General features: G+C 45.9%; 1 protein-coding gene across 5 annotated transcripts; it reads left to right on the top strand.

Annotated features, from left to right (window-relative positions):
• The first annotated feature begins 46 nt into the window (after positions 1–46).
• On the top strand, positions 47–18,544 carry LOC116427068 (uncharacterized). Of its 5 annotated transcripts, none has more exons than XR_013000099.1 (4): positions 47–991; positions 13,106–14,163; positions 15,539–16,853; positions 18,219–18,544. XR_013000099.1 is itself a non-coding variant. In XM_076373976.1 (4 exons), exons 2-4 carry the CDS (start codon positions 10,335–10,337, stop codon positions 16,705–16,707), a joined length of 2,379 nt encoding a protein of 792 aa, XP_076230091.1. In that variant the 5' UTR covers positions 7,954–8,814; positions 9,019–10,334; the 3' UTR covers positions 16,708–18,544. The 5 variants fall into 5 exon arrangements, 4 of the variants coding, with proteins under 4 accessions (XP_031832827.1, XP_076230091.1, XP_031832828.1 ...); XM_076373976.1 differs by lacking the exon at positions 47–991 and adding exons at positions 7,954–8,814; positions 9,019–10,486 and having other exon boundaries at positions 15,539–18,544; XM_031976967.2 differs by having other exon boundaries at positions 15,539–18,544.
• Positions 18,545–18,786: the final 242 nt, after the last annotated feature.

The following is an 18,786-nucleotide window of genomic DNA, read 5'->3' as shown; positions in this document are numbered from 1 at the left end:
ACTTCGCGCATCCTCGTGGCGGGTGTGGATCGCGGGACATCCTTCTTGATTCGCGACCTGGGGGAAAGGAACTCAACCAGACAAGATATAAACGAGGAGTTCGACGAGGTAGCAAGCGGAAGAAGGAACACGATGAACGTGAATTGAAGTTCAAGGAGAATCGTGAAGAGAAGTGAAGGAGGGACAAGGGAACGCGATGAACTTGAGTTGAAGTTGATAGAACGAAAGTTGAACGTAAGAACGATATTGGGAGGTGGAGAACCGAGTTGAGAGCTGGGAAGAATAAAGTTGAAGGCTAGAGAGGACAAAGTTGAAGCTGGGAACAACAAAGTTGAAAGATAGAGAAGACGACTTTGAAATCTAGGGAAAAAAAGGTGGAAGTTAGAGAGGGCAACGTTGGAATCTAGGGAGGACAGAGTTGAAAGTTGGGAAGAACAAAGTTGAAAGCTAGAGAGGCAACGTTGAAATCTACAGAGGACAACGTTGAAAGCTACGGAGCAGAAACTAAAAATCTAGGAAGAACAAAGTTGAAAGCTAAGCAGCAGAAACTTGAAATCTAGGAAGAGCAAAGTTGAAAGAGAAGGATACAGAACGAAGTTAAAAGTTATAGAGAATAAGAAAGAACAAAGCTGAAGATAACATAGTAAGGGAAAACAAAGTTGAAAGCCAAGAATCGAAGCAAACAAGTACCAGCCCGACGCGTTCCCAATGGAGATTCGTTCGCGAGTGAAGTGAAGAGACCGAGCGGAGGCATGGAGGAGCCGCAGAAGTTGTTCCGCCTGCCGGGCACCATCGAGGAGGAAGAGGAGAAGGATCATACCGATGCTCAAGGCCATCTCACTGTCCCGGAGAACCCGATCGCAGCCGACTCACCCTTGCTCGGACAGAGGAACCTTGGTACATTGTCCAGTTTGCCCAGAAACGTCACCCTCGTCAGGGTTAGCACCCAGAGCAGCAGCATCGGTGGCGTTGGTCGGCAAGATTCCACCAGGTAAGTCTCTGACTTTTCTCAAATATTCTAAGCAGCTACTCCACTCTGATCTCCGGAGAAAGAGACTGAAGAAGATAATCCGGTGATCGATGATAAATTATCAACGATTGTACGAATGACTAAATTTTCACGTAAAAGCATTTAATTGATGCGCTAATCTAATTCCATGGAACCTCTCGCCTTTTGTATGGACTTAACTACTTAACTACTTAACTACTTAACACTAAAACTACCGGACGGGTCAAATCGACCCACGTGAGGATTATTATGCAAGTATTTCAATTACGAAGGCGTTTTTCAAAGGATTTTTAATTAAATTTGTGTGTATAGATATAAAGCTAGGAGACCTTTCGAGTCTCAAGGAAGCTATTCTAATTTTTATAGAAAATTGAAGAATATATCACTCTAACCGGAAGGTGGTTTCAGTGTTAATTCTCGAATCAACGTTAAATTTGCAAGACAATCGTCACGAGACTGATTCGACGGTTCCCGAGCGATGTCCTAAATCAGAATTCCAAAAGGCGATCGCCACAAACGGGCCGGAAACGTCCACTTTGCATCGCGGCCAGTCAACGCGTTACCGAGTCCGGTAAACCAGATATAATTGCTCGACAATTACCAAACAAAACAGTCGCGAACAGTTTAAGCGTCACGTGGCTCGCGTTCCCAAGGCGGTGCGCCTCGTAGATCATTCTCGACCGTCAGGCGGTTACGTTCTGTTTGAGGGATTCGTTGACGACGTCCTCTCTGGCGCCAGATGTTGTTTGCACCGCTCGAAATAGATGAACGGGAATACCGGAAAAAATATCGATCGCCTCGGTCGATTGACAAATTGTCCGAGTCTCTAACTACGAAAATTTCCACACGTATTCTGCAATTCGCTCGGAGAACGACGTTGAAACAGGCGTTTCCTGTTGTATCGTAATTCATCAACGACACTACGCAATTCAAGAAAATATAGACCGAAATTGTTAATTGCTACTTTTTTAACATATTGCATACCGGTAACCAGAAATTACCTGATAATGAGTTAAAAATACAATACAATTTATTTTTTAAGTTTAAGTCCCAGTGATCTACTAATAAATCACTCACTCTAAATTGTTGTATTGTTGTTACCGTATGTTCCCAATGATCTATCTATAGATCATGCTATATATAGTATACTGAATATATCACATTTTTTTTCAAGAAATACAAAATTTTACCTAAAAATTAAAAAAAAAGTTTCATGGGACTTAATGGGTTAATTGATACATTGTGTACTGGTAACGAGAAATCTCGTTTTTATATAAAGACACCTAGCTACGCAACTTCGCTAATTCGCTGTTTGAAATATATTACATAACAATATATCTGAGTTTTTCTATGCATAGCGATATAAGTTAACCTCACTAAAAATTGCCATCAACAATTCAATTTTCTGAAAATTAGCCGGTACGCAACGTGTTAATCCTTTGCACTAGAAAGTTTTTCGCTTGAAATATTCAATCCTTTCTAGTTAGATGTAGACAAGATTCTTTAACATTTAACATTCTTGAATGCCATGGGGGTCACCGGTGACCTCCAACCAAACCGAATTACTATAGTCCATTTAATGAAACGCCGATTATTTGAAAACATTACTATATTATAAGTGATGTTACCTAATGCGGTGACATTCAGCTAGATGAACGTGCAGTAATAATAATGCAATTCAATCAAATGATTTAATATTATATTTCTTCCGTTTCGTGTATTTTGCTCTATGAAATCGTACGCCATCCGCACAATTCGGTTTTCTGAAAATTATCCGGTACGCAACGTGTTAACAGTTCGAATTTCTAGACAAACAGAGAGCCGCAGCAAGCGTTAACAAAAGTTTCCGCACGCATGAGACACACAAAACTGTTGTAAACCATCAATTTCGTCGTCGTCGAAGCTCGTAATCTTCCACAAACATTCAGCGAGCAACATGACTTTCTCTCTGCGAGCGTTCGCCTCGTCGATCGTAACAATTCCACTGGCGCGGCTCGCGGTCGGCGTGTCCATAATTATCATTCATCCGCGATATTTACAGCGGTGGCGTTTAATAAGCGAGACAGGTGCAATTTATCGGGCGAAGTTTCATTAAACGTCCCCGGCGATACGCAATACGTTTTCCTCGCGAGGCCGGCTAACGAGACTCTGCCCGGCGTGCTCACCACGGTCTGTTTACCCTTTACCTGGCAATTCACGTTCGGCAAACCCGGCGTCGTCGTTTATCAACCGGCCGGCGGCGTTACGCATGCGGACCGCGTCCGACGCGGTTGCAAAATTTGCAAATGAGCGGACGCCGCCGCCGTCCTTCGCGGAGGCTCGGCGATCCGCCACGTTTTCGCCTTAATTCGCGGAGAATATTGATGCCCGACTGTTTCGAGCGCGACCGTATGGTCCATCGTCATTCCATTCGCGTTTTTCGTCGTTTGCTCGGGGCCCTTTAGATCAATTGTTGTCGCATCAGAGTGCTTGGCGAAGATTTATACGAGAATCCATATTGCATGTCCTCCCGTTGATGATTCTAGTAGTATTTGACATACTACACTTTGGTAAATATTCTTTTGGAATTTTTCAAGTAATCAACCTTTGATATTGATTCGTAGGTCATATCCTTTGAGTGTGAATATCTTTATATCGATGAGAAGGTAGTATTGCAAGTTTTAAATAATAATTCGTTTGTCTGGGTCTCTTTAGATCAGTAGTTGTCGGATCCGAGTACTTGACGAAGATTTATTTAAATTGATGATTCTAGTAGATATTTGAAATTCTATTCTTTGGAAAATATTCTTTTGGAATTTCTCATGTAATCAACTTCTAAATAAATAATTCTCGACTGGAGAAACATCAGTGCATCAGTTCCTTCTTTGCAACGTTATTTCCCACGGAAGAGGTTCTTGATATCTGTTACGTTAGTATCTACTAAATTGGCAAAAGCTGAGATTCCAGAGGCGACCGGAACAATCGTTTCCCGAGCGAAAAGTGGGTGGTAACGATATACAGCTCGGCAGTCGAGGTTCTCCTAGCTAAAAGGTCGCCGGTGGCAGATTAATCTGTGGATCGCGGTCGGAATTAATCGCGGAAACTCGCAACGAATCCTCGCGGTGTATCAGATTCCACGTTTCCTGCAGGAAAGACGATACCGTCCGATTCTCCCGCCGATCCTTCCGCTTTATCTGCTAATCGACCGCGGGGCAGGAAGTCCGAGGTTGAACTTGAATTTAGAGGATCCCGCGAGCGGATCGTAAAATTCACTGTCGCGCCGAGCGTTCGCGTTTAAATTCGAATAAATTTCCCGGATGATAGAGACGAGGCAATGGTACTCGTGTATCATCTGCAGCGAAGGACGGTACACAGCGGACTACATACGACAATAATCCAATTATCAACTGCCCGTATAAGCTGTCGTATTTATCTGTGCGGATTACACGTGTAACAGATATAGCGAACAAGCAAGCGGTTACGTGCCGACCGCAGAAGCGTTAATGAATATTGAAGTTCGGCATCCTGTGCTGCAACTAATTCTCCCGCCTCTTCTCAGCGTCATTTAACGATCGAGATATAATTAAAAGCAGAATGATTCAAATTCGTTGCATACTTCGAGAAACTTCCTCTCTATTGAACCAACGTTCTAATCGTTTTAACGCCTTCGCGTGCGAACAAAACGGAATTCCTCGAATAAATAAACTCGAAAATACAAAATATTTGTAACACTAAATACGAATTAATAACATTAGATATTTTAAACGAAACGAAAGTCTCGGAGATATCAACGTTCCGAGTGACACATTGATCGAGGATCGATCAAAGAATCTTTCACTCCGGGACGTTCAATCTCTTTTAATTGGAAATATTCAAATTCGAAAGATTCAAAGATCGATCGATCGCAGATTTCATTCCAAAAGATTCAATCTCTTAAAGATTCAAATTCCTCAAATTCCAAACGTTCAGAGGTGAACAAAGATTTAATTCCGAAAGAATCTCCTTCGAATGTAAAACGTAGAAAAGCGGGTCGATCGAAGCAGAATTAATTCCAACGCACAATTTGCAAACCGAGCGACGCCGCTCGTGGAAAATGGAAATCGGCGAACGTCAGAAAAACGGAGTAACCGACGTTACGTCGGCGAGCTCGCGAAAAATCTTCGTGCGCTTCAGCCTCGCAGCTCGTCCGATCTCGTTAGTTTAATTAAAAGCTCGTTATCGAAGCGGGCTCGGTCGCGCTGGGACGCGGCGCGCCGCTGCTCGGCCCGCCAGTGAGCTTGCACCCGATGATATTAACGCGCGACTCTTAATCCGCCGTCGGAGAAACGCGAAATTCGGAGGTGACATGTCCGATCGAGGGAGGCCGAGCGCTGCTTCCGGCAGGAGGGCAAGATTCGTCGCGTCCCGGCCGAGAGCCAACGCTGGCCGACGTCGCGAGAAACGAAACAACTGGTTGGTGTTGTTCAAAGAGGTAGAATACACACAACATTCTTATAAAACGCGATAACATCCCGCTTGAATCAATTACACGCGAGTATGCGAAAGGGAACGTTCGGGTTATCTATGAAAGAGGCGTTGCCTTCGTTTAGAGTTAATTTCCAGTTAATCGGAGCTAAGACGCAGTAATCGCGATGAATATTTTTAGTGCTGGCGTCTCTGCTCGTGATTCTTTCGAGAGTTTCACTGTACGAAATAGTGTAATGAACGTTAGCTCTTCGTTTAATCAGTAGAACTACCGTGCCAGTCGAAATGGCTGGTTTCAGTTTTTCTGTTTCGCAATTATTGATATCTTCGAAGCATTGAATATTCGAAATGATTTTGAAAATAGTTTCACTTGAATACTATAATGTATGTCTGAAGAAATCGGAAATAATCTATTACTACAATATTCATAGCGATTTCAATCGTATCAAATGCTCGGTAGTTCTAGTGTTAATCATTGAGAAGATCGTTATTGTTCTGAAGCTACTGTAGAAACATTAAAAGCTTCTAGCATTAACATTTTCTAAATAATCTATTACTGTATCTATTACTACAATATTCATAGCGATTTCAATCGTATCAAATGCTCGGTAGTTCTAGTGTTAATCATTGAGAAGATCGTTATTGTTCTGAAGCTACTGTAGAAACATTAAAAGCTTCTAGCATTAACATTTTCTAAATAATCTATTACTGTATCTATTACTACAATATTCATAGCGATTTCAATCGTATCAAATGCTCGGTAGTTCTAGTGTTAATCATTGAGAAGATCGTTATTGTTCTGAAGCTACTGTAGAAACATTAAAAGCTTCTAGCATTAACATTTTCTAAATAATCTATTACTGTATCTATTACTACAATATTCATAGCGATTTCAATCGTATCAAATGCTCGGTAGTTCTAGTGTTAATCACTGAGAAGATCGTTATTGTTCTGAAGCTACTATAGAAACATTAGAAGCTTCTAGCGTTATTTTCTTTAGTGATTGTTTCATACGTCCATTTTAATGAACATTATATATACATTTGATCTTTTAGTCACTAAGAACGTTTCATTGTTCTGATTACCATTTAGAGAAAGAAGGAATATTTCCATCGTCATTCGTAAATTTTTCGGAAGCTTGACTTCGGTAATCTCCAGTGCACACTGCATTTGTTTCAATCATTGTATTAAACAAGACAAATCTTACTGTTTGGGAGTTATCGTTGGAAAAAGAAGTACTTCGAAGTTATTATTTAAGGAGAAAGCCGACGCTGATAATCCGGAGTAACGGTTCGTGACGGTTCGACGAAGATAATTTCGTGACCGGCCGTCCGAGCACGGAGACCAAGTTTTCGAGCTCCCGTTCTGTAGAATTAGCACCGTTCTCAATTGACGCCTACAAACGACGCACACGATACCTCGTCCACTATGGAATAGCGCCATTATAGTGCGCGCGGAATAAATTACCGGCGGCTAATGCGATTCACCGTTCCACCGGTGTTGATCGAGCCCTTCCGGCTCGAATTTCTTTCCAAGGAAGCTCCAATTCGTTGACAATGGATCGAGTTAGGCGGCGGGAGGGTGAATCACGCGCGAAAATGTCGTTCACGGGGTATAGTGGCTGTCAGCGCGACGCGAAAGGGCCGAGATCGTGGGATCGTACGCTCGAATACTGATCTCGCTCGATGTCCATTCAATTTCATTGGATAATCTGTTTCGTTGGACGATTAGTCTCGTTGATCGATTCATTGAAGAATGATTCTCAGTCTAACCGCGTTTTAACTCGTGCAACTCGACAATTTTCCGCTATACGTATCACTAATTATCAAATGAAACACAATACTGACTATCAAATTTCATAATTGTCAGATCATATGAGAGTAAAAGGTAAAAACATTTTCCAAAGCAAGCTAGATTATGAATGAAACACTTCATTATTCGGAAAGTAGATCTTCTGTTGTTTAACCCTTTGAACTCTGTAGGCTCCAATATTGCATGAGTTCTAATATTAAATATTTTAATGAATCTTAAAGAAACTACCTTAAAATTATTCGATTTTCACATCCAAATTTTGTACTAACAAGGAAAATAAAAGATCGAAGAAATGTTATATTTCTCATTTTCGCTAGGGATAGTAAAAATTAGTTACAGTTGCTGATAGATTACAAAACAACCTGGAGTGCTAAGGGTTAAATACTGCGCTCGAAAGGTGACTCTCAGTCACTGATCTGATATATCAAAATTATAGTCTTCCATATAATATTCTGCTTCGTACAATGCATCGAAGGAATATTGAAACAGCGTTTACTCTTTCTTCGCGTAACAAGTTCAGCTGATAAAGTCCCGAGTCCTCCGTTAACTTCAATAACGAGGCTTGATTTTAAGATCGCTTTCCCATTAGCTACCGTAGATGCGTGCATATTCACGGATGACCAGCGATTTCACGGAACGCGATGCCGATAAGGAGATGCCTCGCGCTTGATAAGACATGCCCCCAGCTTTCAGTCAGTCAAACGTAGTCGCTACATCGCGGCTGACGTCTTAACGCGTCGCGGACTAGATTCTCTGTTGCAATTTGCCGGCGACTTTTCTCGAAAAATTCCCAGTCACTCGCGACCGATCAGCGTCGACGCTCTCGATCGTTATTAACGGTGAATATCGAAATTCGAGTGTATCCCACGGTGCTTCGCGGGCTGGATATCAGCAAGAGATCGTAGACCTGCGAACCGGACACCGGATATCAGCAAATATTGATCTTCCGTGATACGGTTGGAAGGAACGTGCCAACTCAAGATGAAACTCGAATCGGATTTTCTTTCGACACCGCTGGGAACGACCTTCGAACGATAATCTTGACGTGGATTGATTCCGAAAGTGAGAATCGCCGTTTCGACGAGGCGCTCGAAGAATTCAAAAGTATGGGAAAGATAGGACGTACAATGGGTTCAATCGTCGAGCAAAGAGAGCACGCAGCCGTCGAGTCGTTATCATTGGATCACTGCAGATCTGTGCAATAAAGATTAGACTCGTGTCAAGACCACGTGAAACCGTTGATAAACAACGAGGACGTCTCCGGAGAGCAGGGAAGAACACAACGAGACGAGGACAGCCGATTTCACGGTGAGAACGATGCGCGAGGCGAAGCGTTCGGACAACAATTGATCATGGACGCATCATCGGTTGAGGAAACCGGAGAAATAAATGAGAATCTTCAAACGCGGGTTAGATTTGCATGCGACGTAATTCTTCGTAGTTTCTCGCGGACGTTCCTCGACGAATGGCTAGTCAAGCGTCACTGATGATCGAGGCAGACGTGAGATGTTGAAGATCATCTGGGGACATTGGATTCGTGATCTGTGATAGTAATTATCTCAACAGTCCTTTGATATTTCTATTATATCAAGATTTATTTAGAAGTTATTGGATCATTGAAAACGCTAACAAAGTGACGAGTTTCAATTGAAACACGAAGAAACATGCATTCGATCGAGCTATTAACGAATGAAGACAGATAAAGTAATATAAGAGTAAAACTAACGTGTGAAACGATGAAATTTGAATAACAGAATATCAAGCGATGATCTAAACGAGATTTCCGATCGAGGAAGGAAGAGGTGATCCCACGGAAGCAACGTCGGGGCGCAGCGTACCCCCGCGAGTGTCCAGCGTGACGCAACCAGCCCATTTTCTCGCAAATGGGAAGAGTAAACGTTATTGTTAGTAACTGATAAGTGGAGACCGCTGGCCAGGTATTGGCTCGCGCGTATAAGACGACCTGCCTCGTTCCTCGGACACCAGTAGATCCATCACTAGCAAAGTCGACAGCAGAATCGTCCACTAGTCCTCGCGTCGACTATCAACTTTGACACCGAACGGAAAAAACAGCGGAAAAGAGGAAGCTTTAATCAGCTTCACGAGAATCCAATTCGAAACGGAGAATCGTATAAGAGAGTAAGAAAAGGATTGAAGTCAAAGGATTTAATTGAATTTTTTGAATTCTCGCGGTAAGATCGTCGACGAGACGCGACGCTTGAGAATGGCACCGGGGGTTCGCGACGAGTCTTAATTAATTCGACGACCAGATCGGAAATTTCAGAAACGTTGGATTGATCGAGTGGTCGAAGTTCCAGCGATAGTAGGGTTCCATTCAGACGCCGGGTCGACGGAGCATGATAATCGGTGGATCCTTGAACGGAATCATCAAGGAGAGAGATAATCGATAAAAATGATGTGTACGATTCTGTTCGGCTCGGCTCGTGATCGGTGCGATAAGCGTGCGAGAGATCGGGCGCGATAAGTGAAAGGTCGGCGAAGTGTGATAATTAATGACGAGGAAAACACCGACGTTCCACGCTGGCTACTGAACTTCTTCGAACGATACTACCCGCCGGAGACGACCCACTTCACGCGGAATTTATCGTTGCCGAACCGGCCGAAGATACCGCGGGAATTTTGATCCCCTGAGAATCGTGCGAAACGCGGGTTTATCTGTGCGATTCGTTCGGAGAGAGTCTAGCGGATCGAGAAATCGCTCACGCGAATTTACGAGCCTGTTATCTGCGATCCGCGTGTTTGCTCGGTCATAGAAAAAGTCGATCGAACGTCGATGCTGGGTATCGATAAAGGAAAGATCGAGGGTAGCGCTGCGAGCATTCGGATCTAGAAACTGTCCGTGGTGGAAACGCAATGTGGTTTCAAGAATATAAAAATCTCTACTGATAAACTCGTGAAGTACCGTTGTTCTTTCATTGTACAACTGTCGTTTAATTAAGAAGACAGAAGTATCAGGAATCGCTTCAAGCGAATTGAAACGGTTTCATTAAGCTTCTCTTCGGAGTGGAATCGAGGGAATTAAAGATTACCGATTAAAGAGAGATCAACAATGAACGGACAAGCTCCGAAGAGTCCATTGTTGAGGATGAAATCGTTTTCACCGAATCCGGACGAGAAGGAAAATCTGTTGACACCGGTGACGCCGACCACTCCCATAATCTTGGAGCTGCCGAAGAGTACTGCCTCCTCTTTTCGCAGCAGGTATATAAATCATTCGCGGATTACCCGTCGGCGGGAATTCTCGCTGCGCAATACCGTCCGCGCAGAACGCACGGAATTAATACACGGATTAATCATTATTCATTAATACCGCGAGTCAATCGCTCGCGTACCCGGTAGCCGTAGCGTAATTGGTCATTCTTTCGTATCTGGTTCCGTCGTTTATGGTTAGCCACCTCTGATCGACTTGCGACCGGATCCAATTGCCGATCATCCTTCTGCTCTATGTCGGTACGAGTTCTGAACTTTTCTTTGTTACGATTCAGCGTTATCAATTCTATGACGATAACGGCGGAACTCGAATGTGCTGGTATCTGGAAGCGCGGAAGTCGCGTAGAACTTTGCGTGAACTATGAATCTCGTACTGGAATATTTTGTATATTATATTTAGGTTTTCATTTTACTTAGATACTTAGGCTACTGAATACTTTGATACGATACCGATTTATTCGAACTATCTTCAAGCAATTTGAAATTCTTCTTTCCCAGTTATCAAGATGCTCCGTGAAATTACTAAACGAATCGATTTAGTAATACTAAAACTGAATCACAAACCAATCGAAATCCCAAAAACACTGTTACAGTTCCCACAGAACAATTCCAAAAACTGAATTCGACTGGTCAGTACTTAGTTTCGTTAATAAATCGAGATACAGATCGAACACAGGCAACGATCGACAACAAGAAAGAGCGAGAGTTCATTGCTAGTCGACGAGTCGCCGGTTGATTTGCGCGTGGCAATAAATAAATTGGCAGATAACGGTTGCTCTCGGTTATCATTCAAAGTCAAAATGGCGACTTCCTTTTTGTGCCCGTACGAAAGGGAGGCGAGCTCGAAGAGTCTCAGCCGGATCATCGAACCGGTCGCAACGATCTAACGCGATCTAACAAGTGGATACGAGTGTCGACTACGTTCATCTCCCCGGTTCAGTGAAAATCCTCCGATTGTCCAGTGTTGTTTCGCCAGACGGGGATTAATTATCTTCTCGTTAATTATTATTAGATAGTGAACCGATTAAAGTCTCCCCGAGCCGTCAGTCTCGTCTGCGCGTTCCTCGAGCGAACAAACAACGTTGACAGCAGCCGCGAATGGCAACAGTGCCGATAAAACTGCTGATCGAGCCCTCTCGACGTCGTCGTGGGTCACTCGTCGTCCCGTGGAGCGCGAGAACTACGGGCGACCGCATCAACGACGGGCGAATAATCGGGCTTATCGAAATTCTCGGTCGAAGTCTAGTCGATCCGCGATAAACGCGCGATTAAGAGAAATTGGGTCAGGTCGAGATCGAGTTAGTTCACCGTGTGATTCGCCGCGTTCGGTCTCGCTTCCGTCCTTTGTTATTGCCGCGTGCCAATAATGACTATGCGTCGAAAACTGAGGCGACCCGAACATCGTGTGTGGAAGAGACCCCTTGCCTCCCCGGCTTCTTACCACGAAGAACATGCGACAACACTCCTCGGGCGGACACTACGATGCGCAGAGATCCATCGTGAGTATTTCGATCGGAACGATCCACCGCGGCGCGCGTCCTTTCCGCGCCGGCCACGATTAATCGTCCTCGAACGATTAATCGATCAGGTTCCCCCGCGTCCACGCTGGGAAACGCCGAGATTGATTCAGTCGTCCCGCTGTTTGTCGATGAATTTTTAATCGAACCGCGCGCCCCGCGCGATCCCCGACGATGGAAAAGGACACGGGATCGATTTGTCGCGCAGGAACAACGAGATCCACGAAATTTGTTATTCTAATCCGCTGCGATCTGGTTGGGAGAATAGATTATCAGCTCGCAGTTGAACTGAGTTCTAAAGGGGACCTTGGCGACAACACTGCCCGGCGAACATAATTTATTCCCTCGAATTGTGCAAGAATCGTTGCATCGCTCATTGTGCTGTCACTCTGAAGATGCAACTGGAATTGACGCTTCGCTTCTCATCCCGCGTTGGTCGCATGCAAATCGGCCCGTGTTCCCAGCGTCTGAGATAAGCGTGGAAAACGTAATTGGCGTTGGTCGCCGCGCGAATTAACGATGATCGCGGTGTAACCGAATCCGACGATCTAATGAGCTTCGCCGGGGTTTGTATTCATGGTCTCCGAGAACAGACGTCTGCGAGAGTTGGATAACGCATTGTTGCAACATTTCATGTAATACTTAATATTCTCATACTCAATCGTACACAAATTCAAATACTTTCTCATAAAATATATAATCTTTCGATGCAAGGCGAGTCTTCGAACTATCGCCACTCTTAATAACAACAGTTTTTCATTAACCCCTTGGCGTACTATTTACTTTCGTTGCTAAGCTCGTGTAATATTTTACTATCGACAATTTGTAAGAAACACAACAAAATTTTCCATTCTATTTCAAGTGGAAATTTCATTTGAAGATAATACATTGATAATAGCAAAATAGTTTGCTTTGATCCGTGGGTAATGAGCAACATTGATTCTTGTTAAATTAGTTTAGAAATCTTCATCGCGAGTCTCACTCGTCATTGTACGGCAAGAGGTTAAATAATCTTTTCAAAGTTTCGTATTTCTCTTCGAACTAAAGACATCCGTAACACGCGTCACTGAAGAATCCTCCCGAAACTTTTCAGGAGCCGGTACAGGGCAGGTCCGACCCGCAAGCTGCGTCGGCGAGCCGTGCTAAAGAACGGCGACTGCAACGTGCTCCAGTCCCGCATCTCCCGGCGATCGCTCCGCTTCCTTCAGGACATCTTCACGACCCTGGTGGACACGCAATGGCGATGGACGCTGCTGTGCTTCAGCCTGAGCTTCGTCTTGTCCTGGCTAGGGTTCGCGGTGATCTGGTGGCTGATCGCGTTCACGCACGGTGACTTCGACGAGCGCCATTTGCCGCCGTTCCAGATCGAGAACAACTGGACCCCGTGCATCTACAACATCTTCTCGTTCACCAGCTGCATCCTGTTCAGCATCGAGACGCAGCACACGATCGGCTACGGCAGTCGTTCGACGACCGAGGAGTGTCCCGAGGCGATCTTCGTCATGTGCGTGCAGAGCATCGCCGGCGTGATGATACAAGCCTTCATGGTCGGCATAGTGTTCGCGAAGATGAGCAGGCCGAAACAGAGGACCCAGACGTTACTGTTCTCCAGGAACGCGGTGATTTGCCAGAGGGACGGCGAGTTGTGCTTCATGTTCCGGGTCGGCGACATGAGGAAGAGTCACATCATCGGGGCGGCGGTCCGAGCGCAGCTGATTCGTTCCAGGACGACCAAAGAGGGCGAGGTGCTGTCCCAGAACCAGCAGGAGCTAGCCGTGGGCACCGACGGCCAGAACGGCAACCTGTTCTTCATCTGGCCCACCACGATCGTCCACAAGATCAACGCGGAGTCCCCGTTCTACAACATGACCGCCGAGGACATGCTGACCGAAAGGTTCGAGGTAGTGGCTATTCTCGAGGGGACTATCGAGTCTACCGGACAGACCACTCAGGCTAGGTCCAGCTACCTGCCGCAAGAGATACTCTGGGGACACCGGTTCGAGCCGATGGTCACCTACTCGAAGGATAGACAGGGCTACGAGGTGGACTATTCGTTGTTCAACAGCACCACGCAGGTGGACACGCCGCTGTGTTCCGGCAGGGAGCTCGTTGAGTTTTACAAGGCGCAGGAGGAGCTTCGTCATGGGAACGGTGAGTTGTTTCTTAAGATAGTGAATGGTCTAGCATCGAGCAGAATTAGAAGATGCGTCGGTCAACGATTGATCGTTGTCCAATCCCCGAAGTAGTTCGGTTCTAGATTTATTCTAGTTCCAGTGGAATTGTCTCTGAGTTACGTAGTGCATCAATGGAAATATTCCTCGTGACATCACCTATATATGAGTTTGCTAGTGATCGTGTTCAGAATTAGTCGATACCCCGCACGATAGAAAATTTCAGCGTCGCAGTACCGCTAGCATGGCAATTAAAAATGTCCGTCGGCATGGCATCGAGCAATCTAACACGTTACCAAACGACCACTAACGATACAGCAAGGCCGGCGAGAGGAGCGCGCTAATTGGGATATGCACGCGCGAATCAAACTAATCGATAGCAACAACGCTCAGCCTCGTGCACGCTTGCTTCCGTTCTATGCGCTTCGCTTTTCCGTTTCTTCTGGCCGAGTATTCCGCAGCTTCTGGGTCCGTTTCTTGTCTGACCGTTGGTGCTGGATGTGTACCCGCAGATGGAGGGCTGCGCAAAGTCCCCAGCGAGCCGAAATCCGTGCCGATCGTGCTGAGCGCAGTAAACCAGCCCGACGCGACGGAGTTCGCGATCCCGCAGGGACAGTCCTCGCAGGGATCATCGAAGCTGCACATCGACATCCCGTCGATCGACGACTGCCCTGGGGTTTGAGCGACCTGCTTCGAGGCGGAGGTCAGAGGAGAAAGGGAGGGAACAGTGAGATCTGATAAACGGAGGACCGAGGAATCTCGAAACAGAAACTTCAACATCTGAAATACGAGGCCTCCGAGGAACGGAACAAAGACGACCGCGGGAAGAGTTCGGTGTCCACCTGTGCCACGCTTCTGTCTGTCTCTCGTGTTGTCCCTGATTCAACTCGCGCGGCCTTGCTGAGGATAGTTCCGCGACACGACGCGCGAACATCGATTCCAAGCGTTTAACGAGTTGCCCGAAGCGTACCTCGTCTGGGTTTTTGGTTGGTTTGAGACTAGCGAGATCAGGGTCCGAGACTGGCATGCATTCCTCCTGGATTAACATTCGAGGGACTAATTGAAACTGATCGGGTTGCGGGGGACGCTGGGAATTTCGAAAGTGGTACTCGTTGATCCTCATCCGTTCTATCGACTTGCCAATCTCTTGCCTGGATATTTAGCAAATCCGTTCTATTCTCGATGGAAGAATCTTAGTTGTATCTAGCGTCGCGTCAATTTCATAAGTAATTAACTGGAAGCGCAAGGAACGGATGGGGAAACGATGCAACGCGACAGCTCTCTAAGTCGGGACCAAAGCGTGCGTATCGTCCACTAGTTAAGTATCGTCCGCTAAGCTGTAGGCTACTTTCCAGGTGTGATAGTCGACGAGGATTTCCTAGGGGAGACCTGCGCGGACGGCCAGTGCCACTGCGGTCATCGTCCTCAGCTGATCTTGCCGCATCATCACCAAAGTCATCCACTGTCGCACGTGGACAGCATGAGGAGCGACGCCAGCGTGGACGATGTGTCCCACATTCGAAACGCTTACAGAGACACCAGTTATCAAGGACCTCCTGTCCCTACACGGGACCACGGCCACTACAGGATTCTAGACCTAGATCCCGACGGCATCCAGGTGATGGGTGAGATCGAGATGCAACATCTACCCGAGGCAGTGAACAGGGAAATCCTGAAGAACAGTCGGGAGATCATTTACGAGGAGCCAGAGACTTCTAGAGAAGGTAGTCCATTGCTGAAACCAGCCAAGAGGAACATGCTCAGGCCCGCGGACGAAGAGAAGAGGATCTCGACCTGTTGCAAGAGAAGTCATTATCACAGAAACATCCAGCGAGGCTTTGACGAAGACAGAAGGTCTCTCGATGGGTCCAGAAGGAGCTTAAACGGATCCAGAAGGTACCTGTTGGTTCCTTTGGACAGCAAGCCTCTGGAATTCGGTAACAGGGAGAGCCTAACAACTGCCAGGCGACACACGGGTAGCAAAGAGCGTCTGAACTCAATGAGAAGGAACATCTGCGTGAAAGGATCAACGGAGACTGAACTGAGAGCAAGAGCGAACTCGAACGAAGACAGACTGACCATCGAAATGGAGAAATCCTCTAAACATTGTCCTCGTCTGCAAGAGATCACCGAAGGCAACAGGACGTCTCTGTCCGATCCTAATCTGTCTCCCAATGAGTACTCTTCTCCGAAGTGTCGTCAATTGGCTGTGCCAGTGTTGCCAATCTCGCCGACGTCGGATCTGTCGCCTGAATCAGGGTTCTACGAGGGTGCCCAGTGGAACTCCAGCCCGGAGTACGTCAGACGGGATCTCCGGCTTCCTCACGAGACCCCGATCACCAGGAACAGGAGGAGCTACGAGAACGCGCAGCTGCAGGACGTGAACGAGGCGCTGTCCAGGCCGAGCAGCGACCACAGCTCGCTGGACAGCGAGGAATCCACTAGGAATCATCCGCCGAGTGCTCCCCAGAAGTGCGGGGAGAAGAGCGTCGCTAAACAGCCGGTCTCGTACACGAGCGTGTGACGAACTGTTCGAGGACTTCTCTAGAAGAGAACGGTTCGCTGGTGAACGATGCGAGAGTGCCTTTCTCCGAACGTGTCGGTTCCAAGTGCCAGTGCAATCGTGTTGTACATACATACAGTCGGACTAGCGCTCACTTCCGAAACAAGGTATCCGTAATTGGTCGTTAGTTAACCCTCGGCTGCTCGCATTAGAGCTGATTAGGTAATCGGGTAACGGTGGCGTGCTCCGAAACGAGCGCGGTCGACGCGCTGCGTTTCGCCGCGCTCTCCGGAGATATCGTTTTTAGGATCGAAACAGAGGCTATTCTCAATAACTTTTAGTGAATTAACGTTGATGTCTGAATCAGCCGATCAAATCTTTGCTCGAGGCTGAAGAAGGCTGAGTTAGAAACTTGGTTTTTTTTGCTTAGATACGGACATCGATGAATTTTTGATATTTCGGTAAAGATATTCTTCAAAAGGAACGATTAGAGACGAGGATAAGATTACTTAACCTTCCCCAGGGTTCACGCAGAAAAGACTGAAAGCAGCCGAGGGTTGAACGGTCGCACGCACAAGCTAGCTGAATGGTATATCTAGTTCTCGCGTGATTTAAACCTTTGCATTCGAAACTTTCCTCTACTAAACAGATACAAAATAAAAATTAATGAATGATATTGTTTCATTTCAATGTTTCATGTCCAGTTAGATATATAATATAATTCGTTATAGAATGTTTTATAATTTTGCTATATCAAACTGAACGGTGAATCGCCCCTCGAGTGCAAAGGGTTAAGCCGCACAAAGTAGTTTCCTCGAGCCGCTTCGAGTTTCGTGTACGCGAATTTTCTTATTCCGCTAGATCGTTTGAAAACCGCGGGTCGGTTCGCGCGATGCTTCCACGCGTTATTTAGGCGGCGGACACACGCTGTGCACGCGATGATCCTCTTTTGCCCCTTTAGCGGTTTAGATTCCCGGAGGCTTCTTGGTTAGAAGTGTTCTCAGACGTAGCTTCCAGCGCGACAAGACGCTTTTCTTTCCGCCCCGCACATCGTTAACCCTCCGTCGTTCTTCGAGAAACGATTCGCGAGTATTTTTCCGTGAAAAACCGAACGCGACGACTCGAAACCGTTGTCCGCCTAGTTTTAGCGACGAACAGCCGCGTAGAGGTGAAAAAAGTATTTTAGCGACGCGTCGGGAATGAAAACTATATTTTTTGTAATTTAGAGCGCACAATCGCCTAGGGAATTGAGCTTGACACCGCGACCGAGGCCGCCGACGTGTCCTTTTCCGATGCGACAATCGGAAAGTACGTTCGCGCAAAAGGTTTCCAAATATTTGAGGAAGTCTGGAAGTTTCGAAGCACCTCGGTGGCCAATCGTTTAGGACAATGTTTCCCAGTCAAAGAAAATACCGGTTTTCTAAACATATCAGAATAAACACATTGGAATAGTCATTTAACTCTTCAGGATTACGGAAATGTTTGGGAAACGCTAGTTTAAGACGCGCATCGTCTCGTTTCTCTGTTCGCAGTCTCATCGGAAAGGAACTTTGTCGTTCGAACGGATCGCCGTCGCTCATATTTATTGCTTCCAGATGTAATGTAATCGAGTAGCTCGACGGGAACGAAAAGTCACTTCGAATTCCCTTCTCTGCGAGCCGATTCGATCCGCAGCCGGAGCGTCAAGCACAATCAGTCTGAGATCGGTTTAGACGGAGCACGCTGAGAAACCTCGGTAAAAAATGAACGATGACTCTCCGCGTCATTTCGGAGTCATGGATACCTGCCATCGTGACTTCTAGCGTAAATTGTGAAAATGTTATTTGTAATAAAGACACTTCGAACTTATTAATCATCATCTGTGTGCTCTGCGTATTCTGTGAAACCCCATCTTCTTAACCCTTTGCGAACGAGTGTCGACATTTCGGCGAGATCAAATTTCCAAATTTGAAAGAGTAACTCGCAAACAAACGATTCAATTACTCAAACAGCGAGAAATCAGTGTATAATTTCTTTTCTTTCCATTATTTAAGCAATCGATATGTAATTTAACTTCATCTGCTGAAGGTTTCGTATATTTCAAAGAATCTTCGTCCGCAA

This window comes from Nomia melanderi, chromosome 14 (assembly GCF_051020985.1).
Source record: "Nomia melanderi isolate GNS246 chromosome 14, iyNomMela1, whole genome shotgun sequence".
In the NCBI taxonomy this organism is placed as follows: domain Eukaryota; kingdom Metazoa; phylum Arthropoda; class Insecta; order Hymenoptera; family Halictidae; genus Nomia; species Nomia melanderi.
Note: the sequence above shows the minus strand (reverse complement) of the source record. Positions and strands in the feature narration are given on the sequence as shown.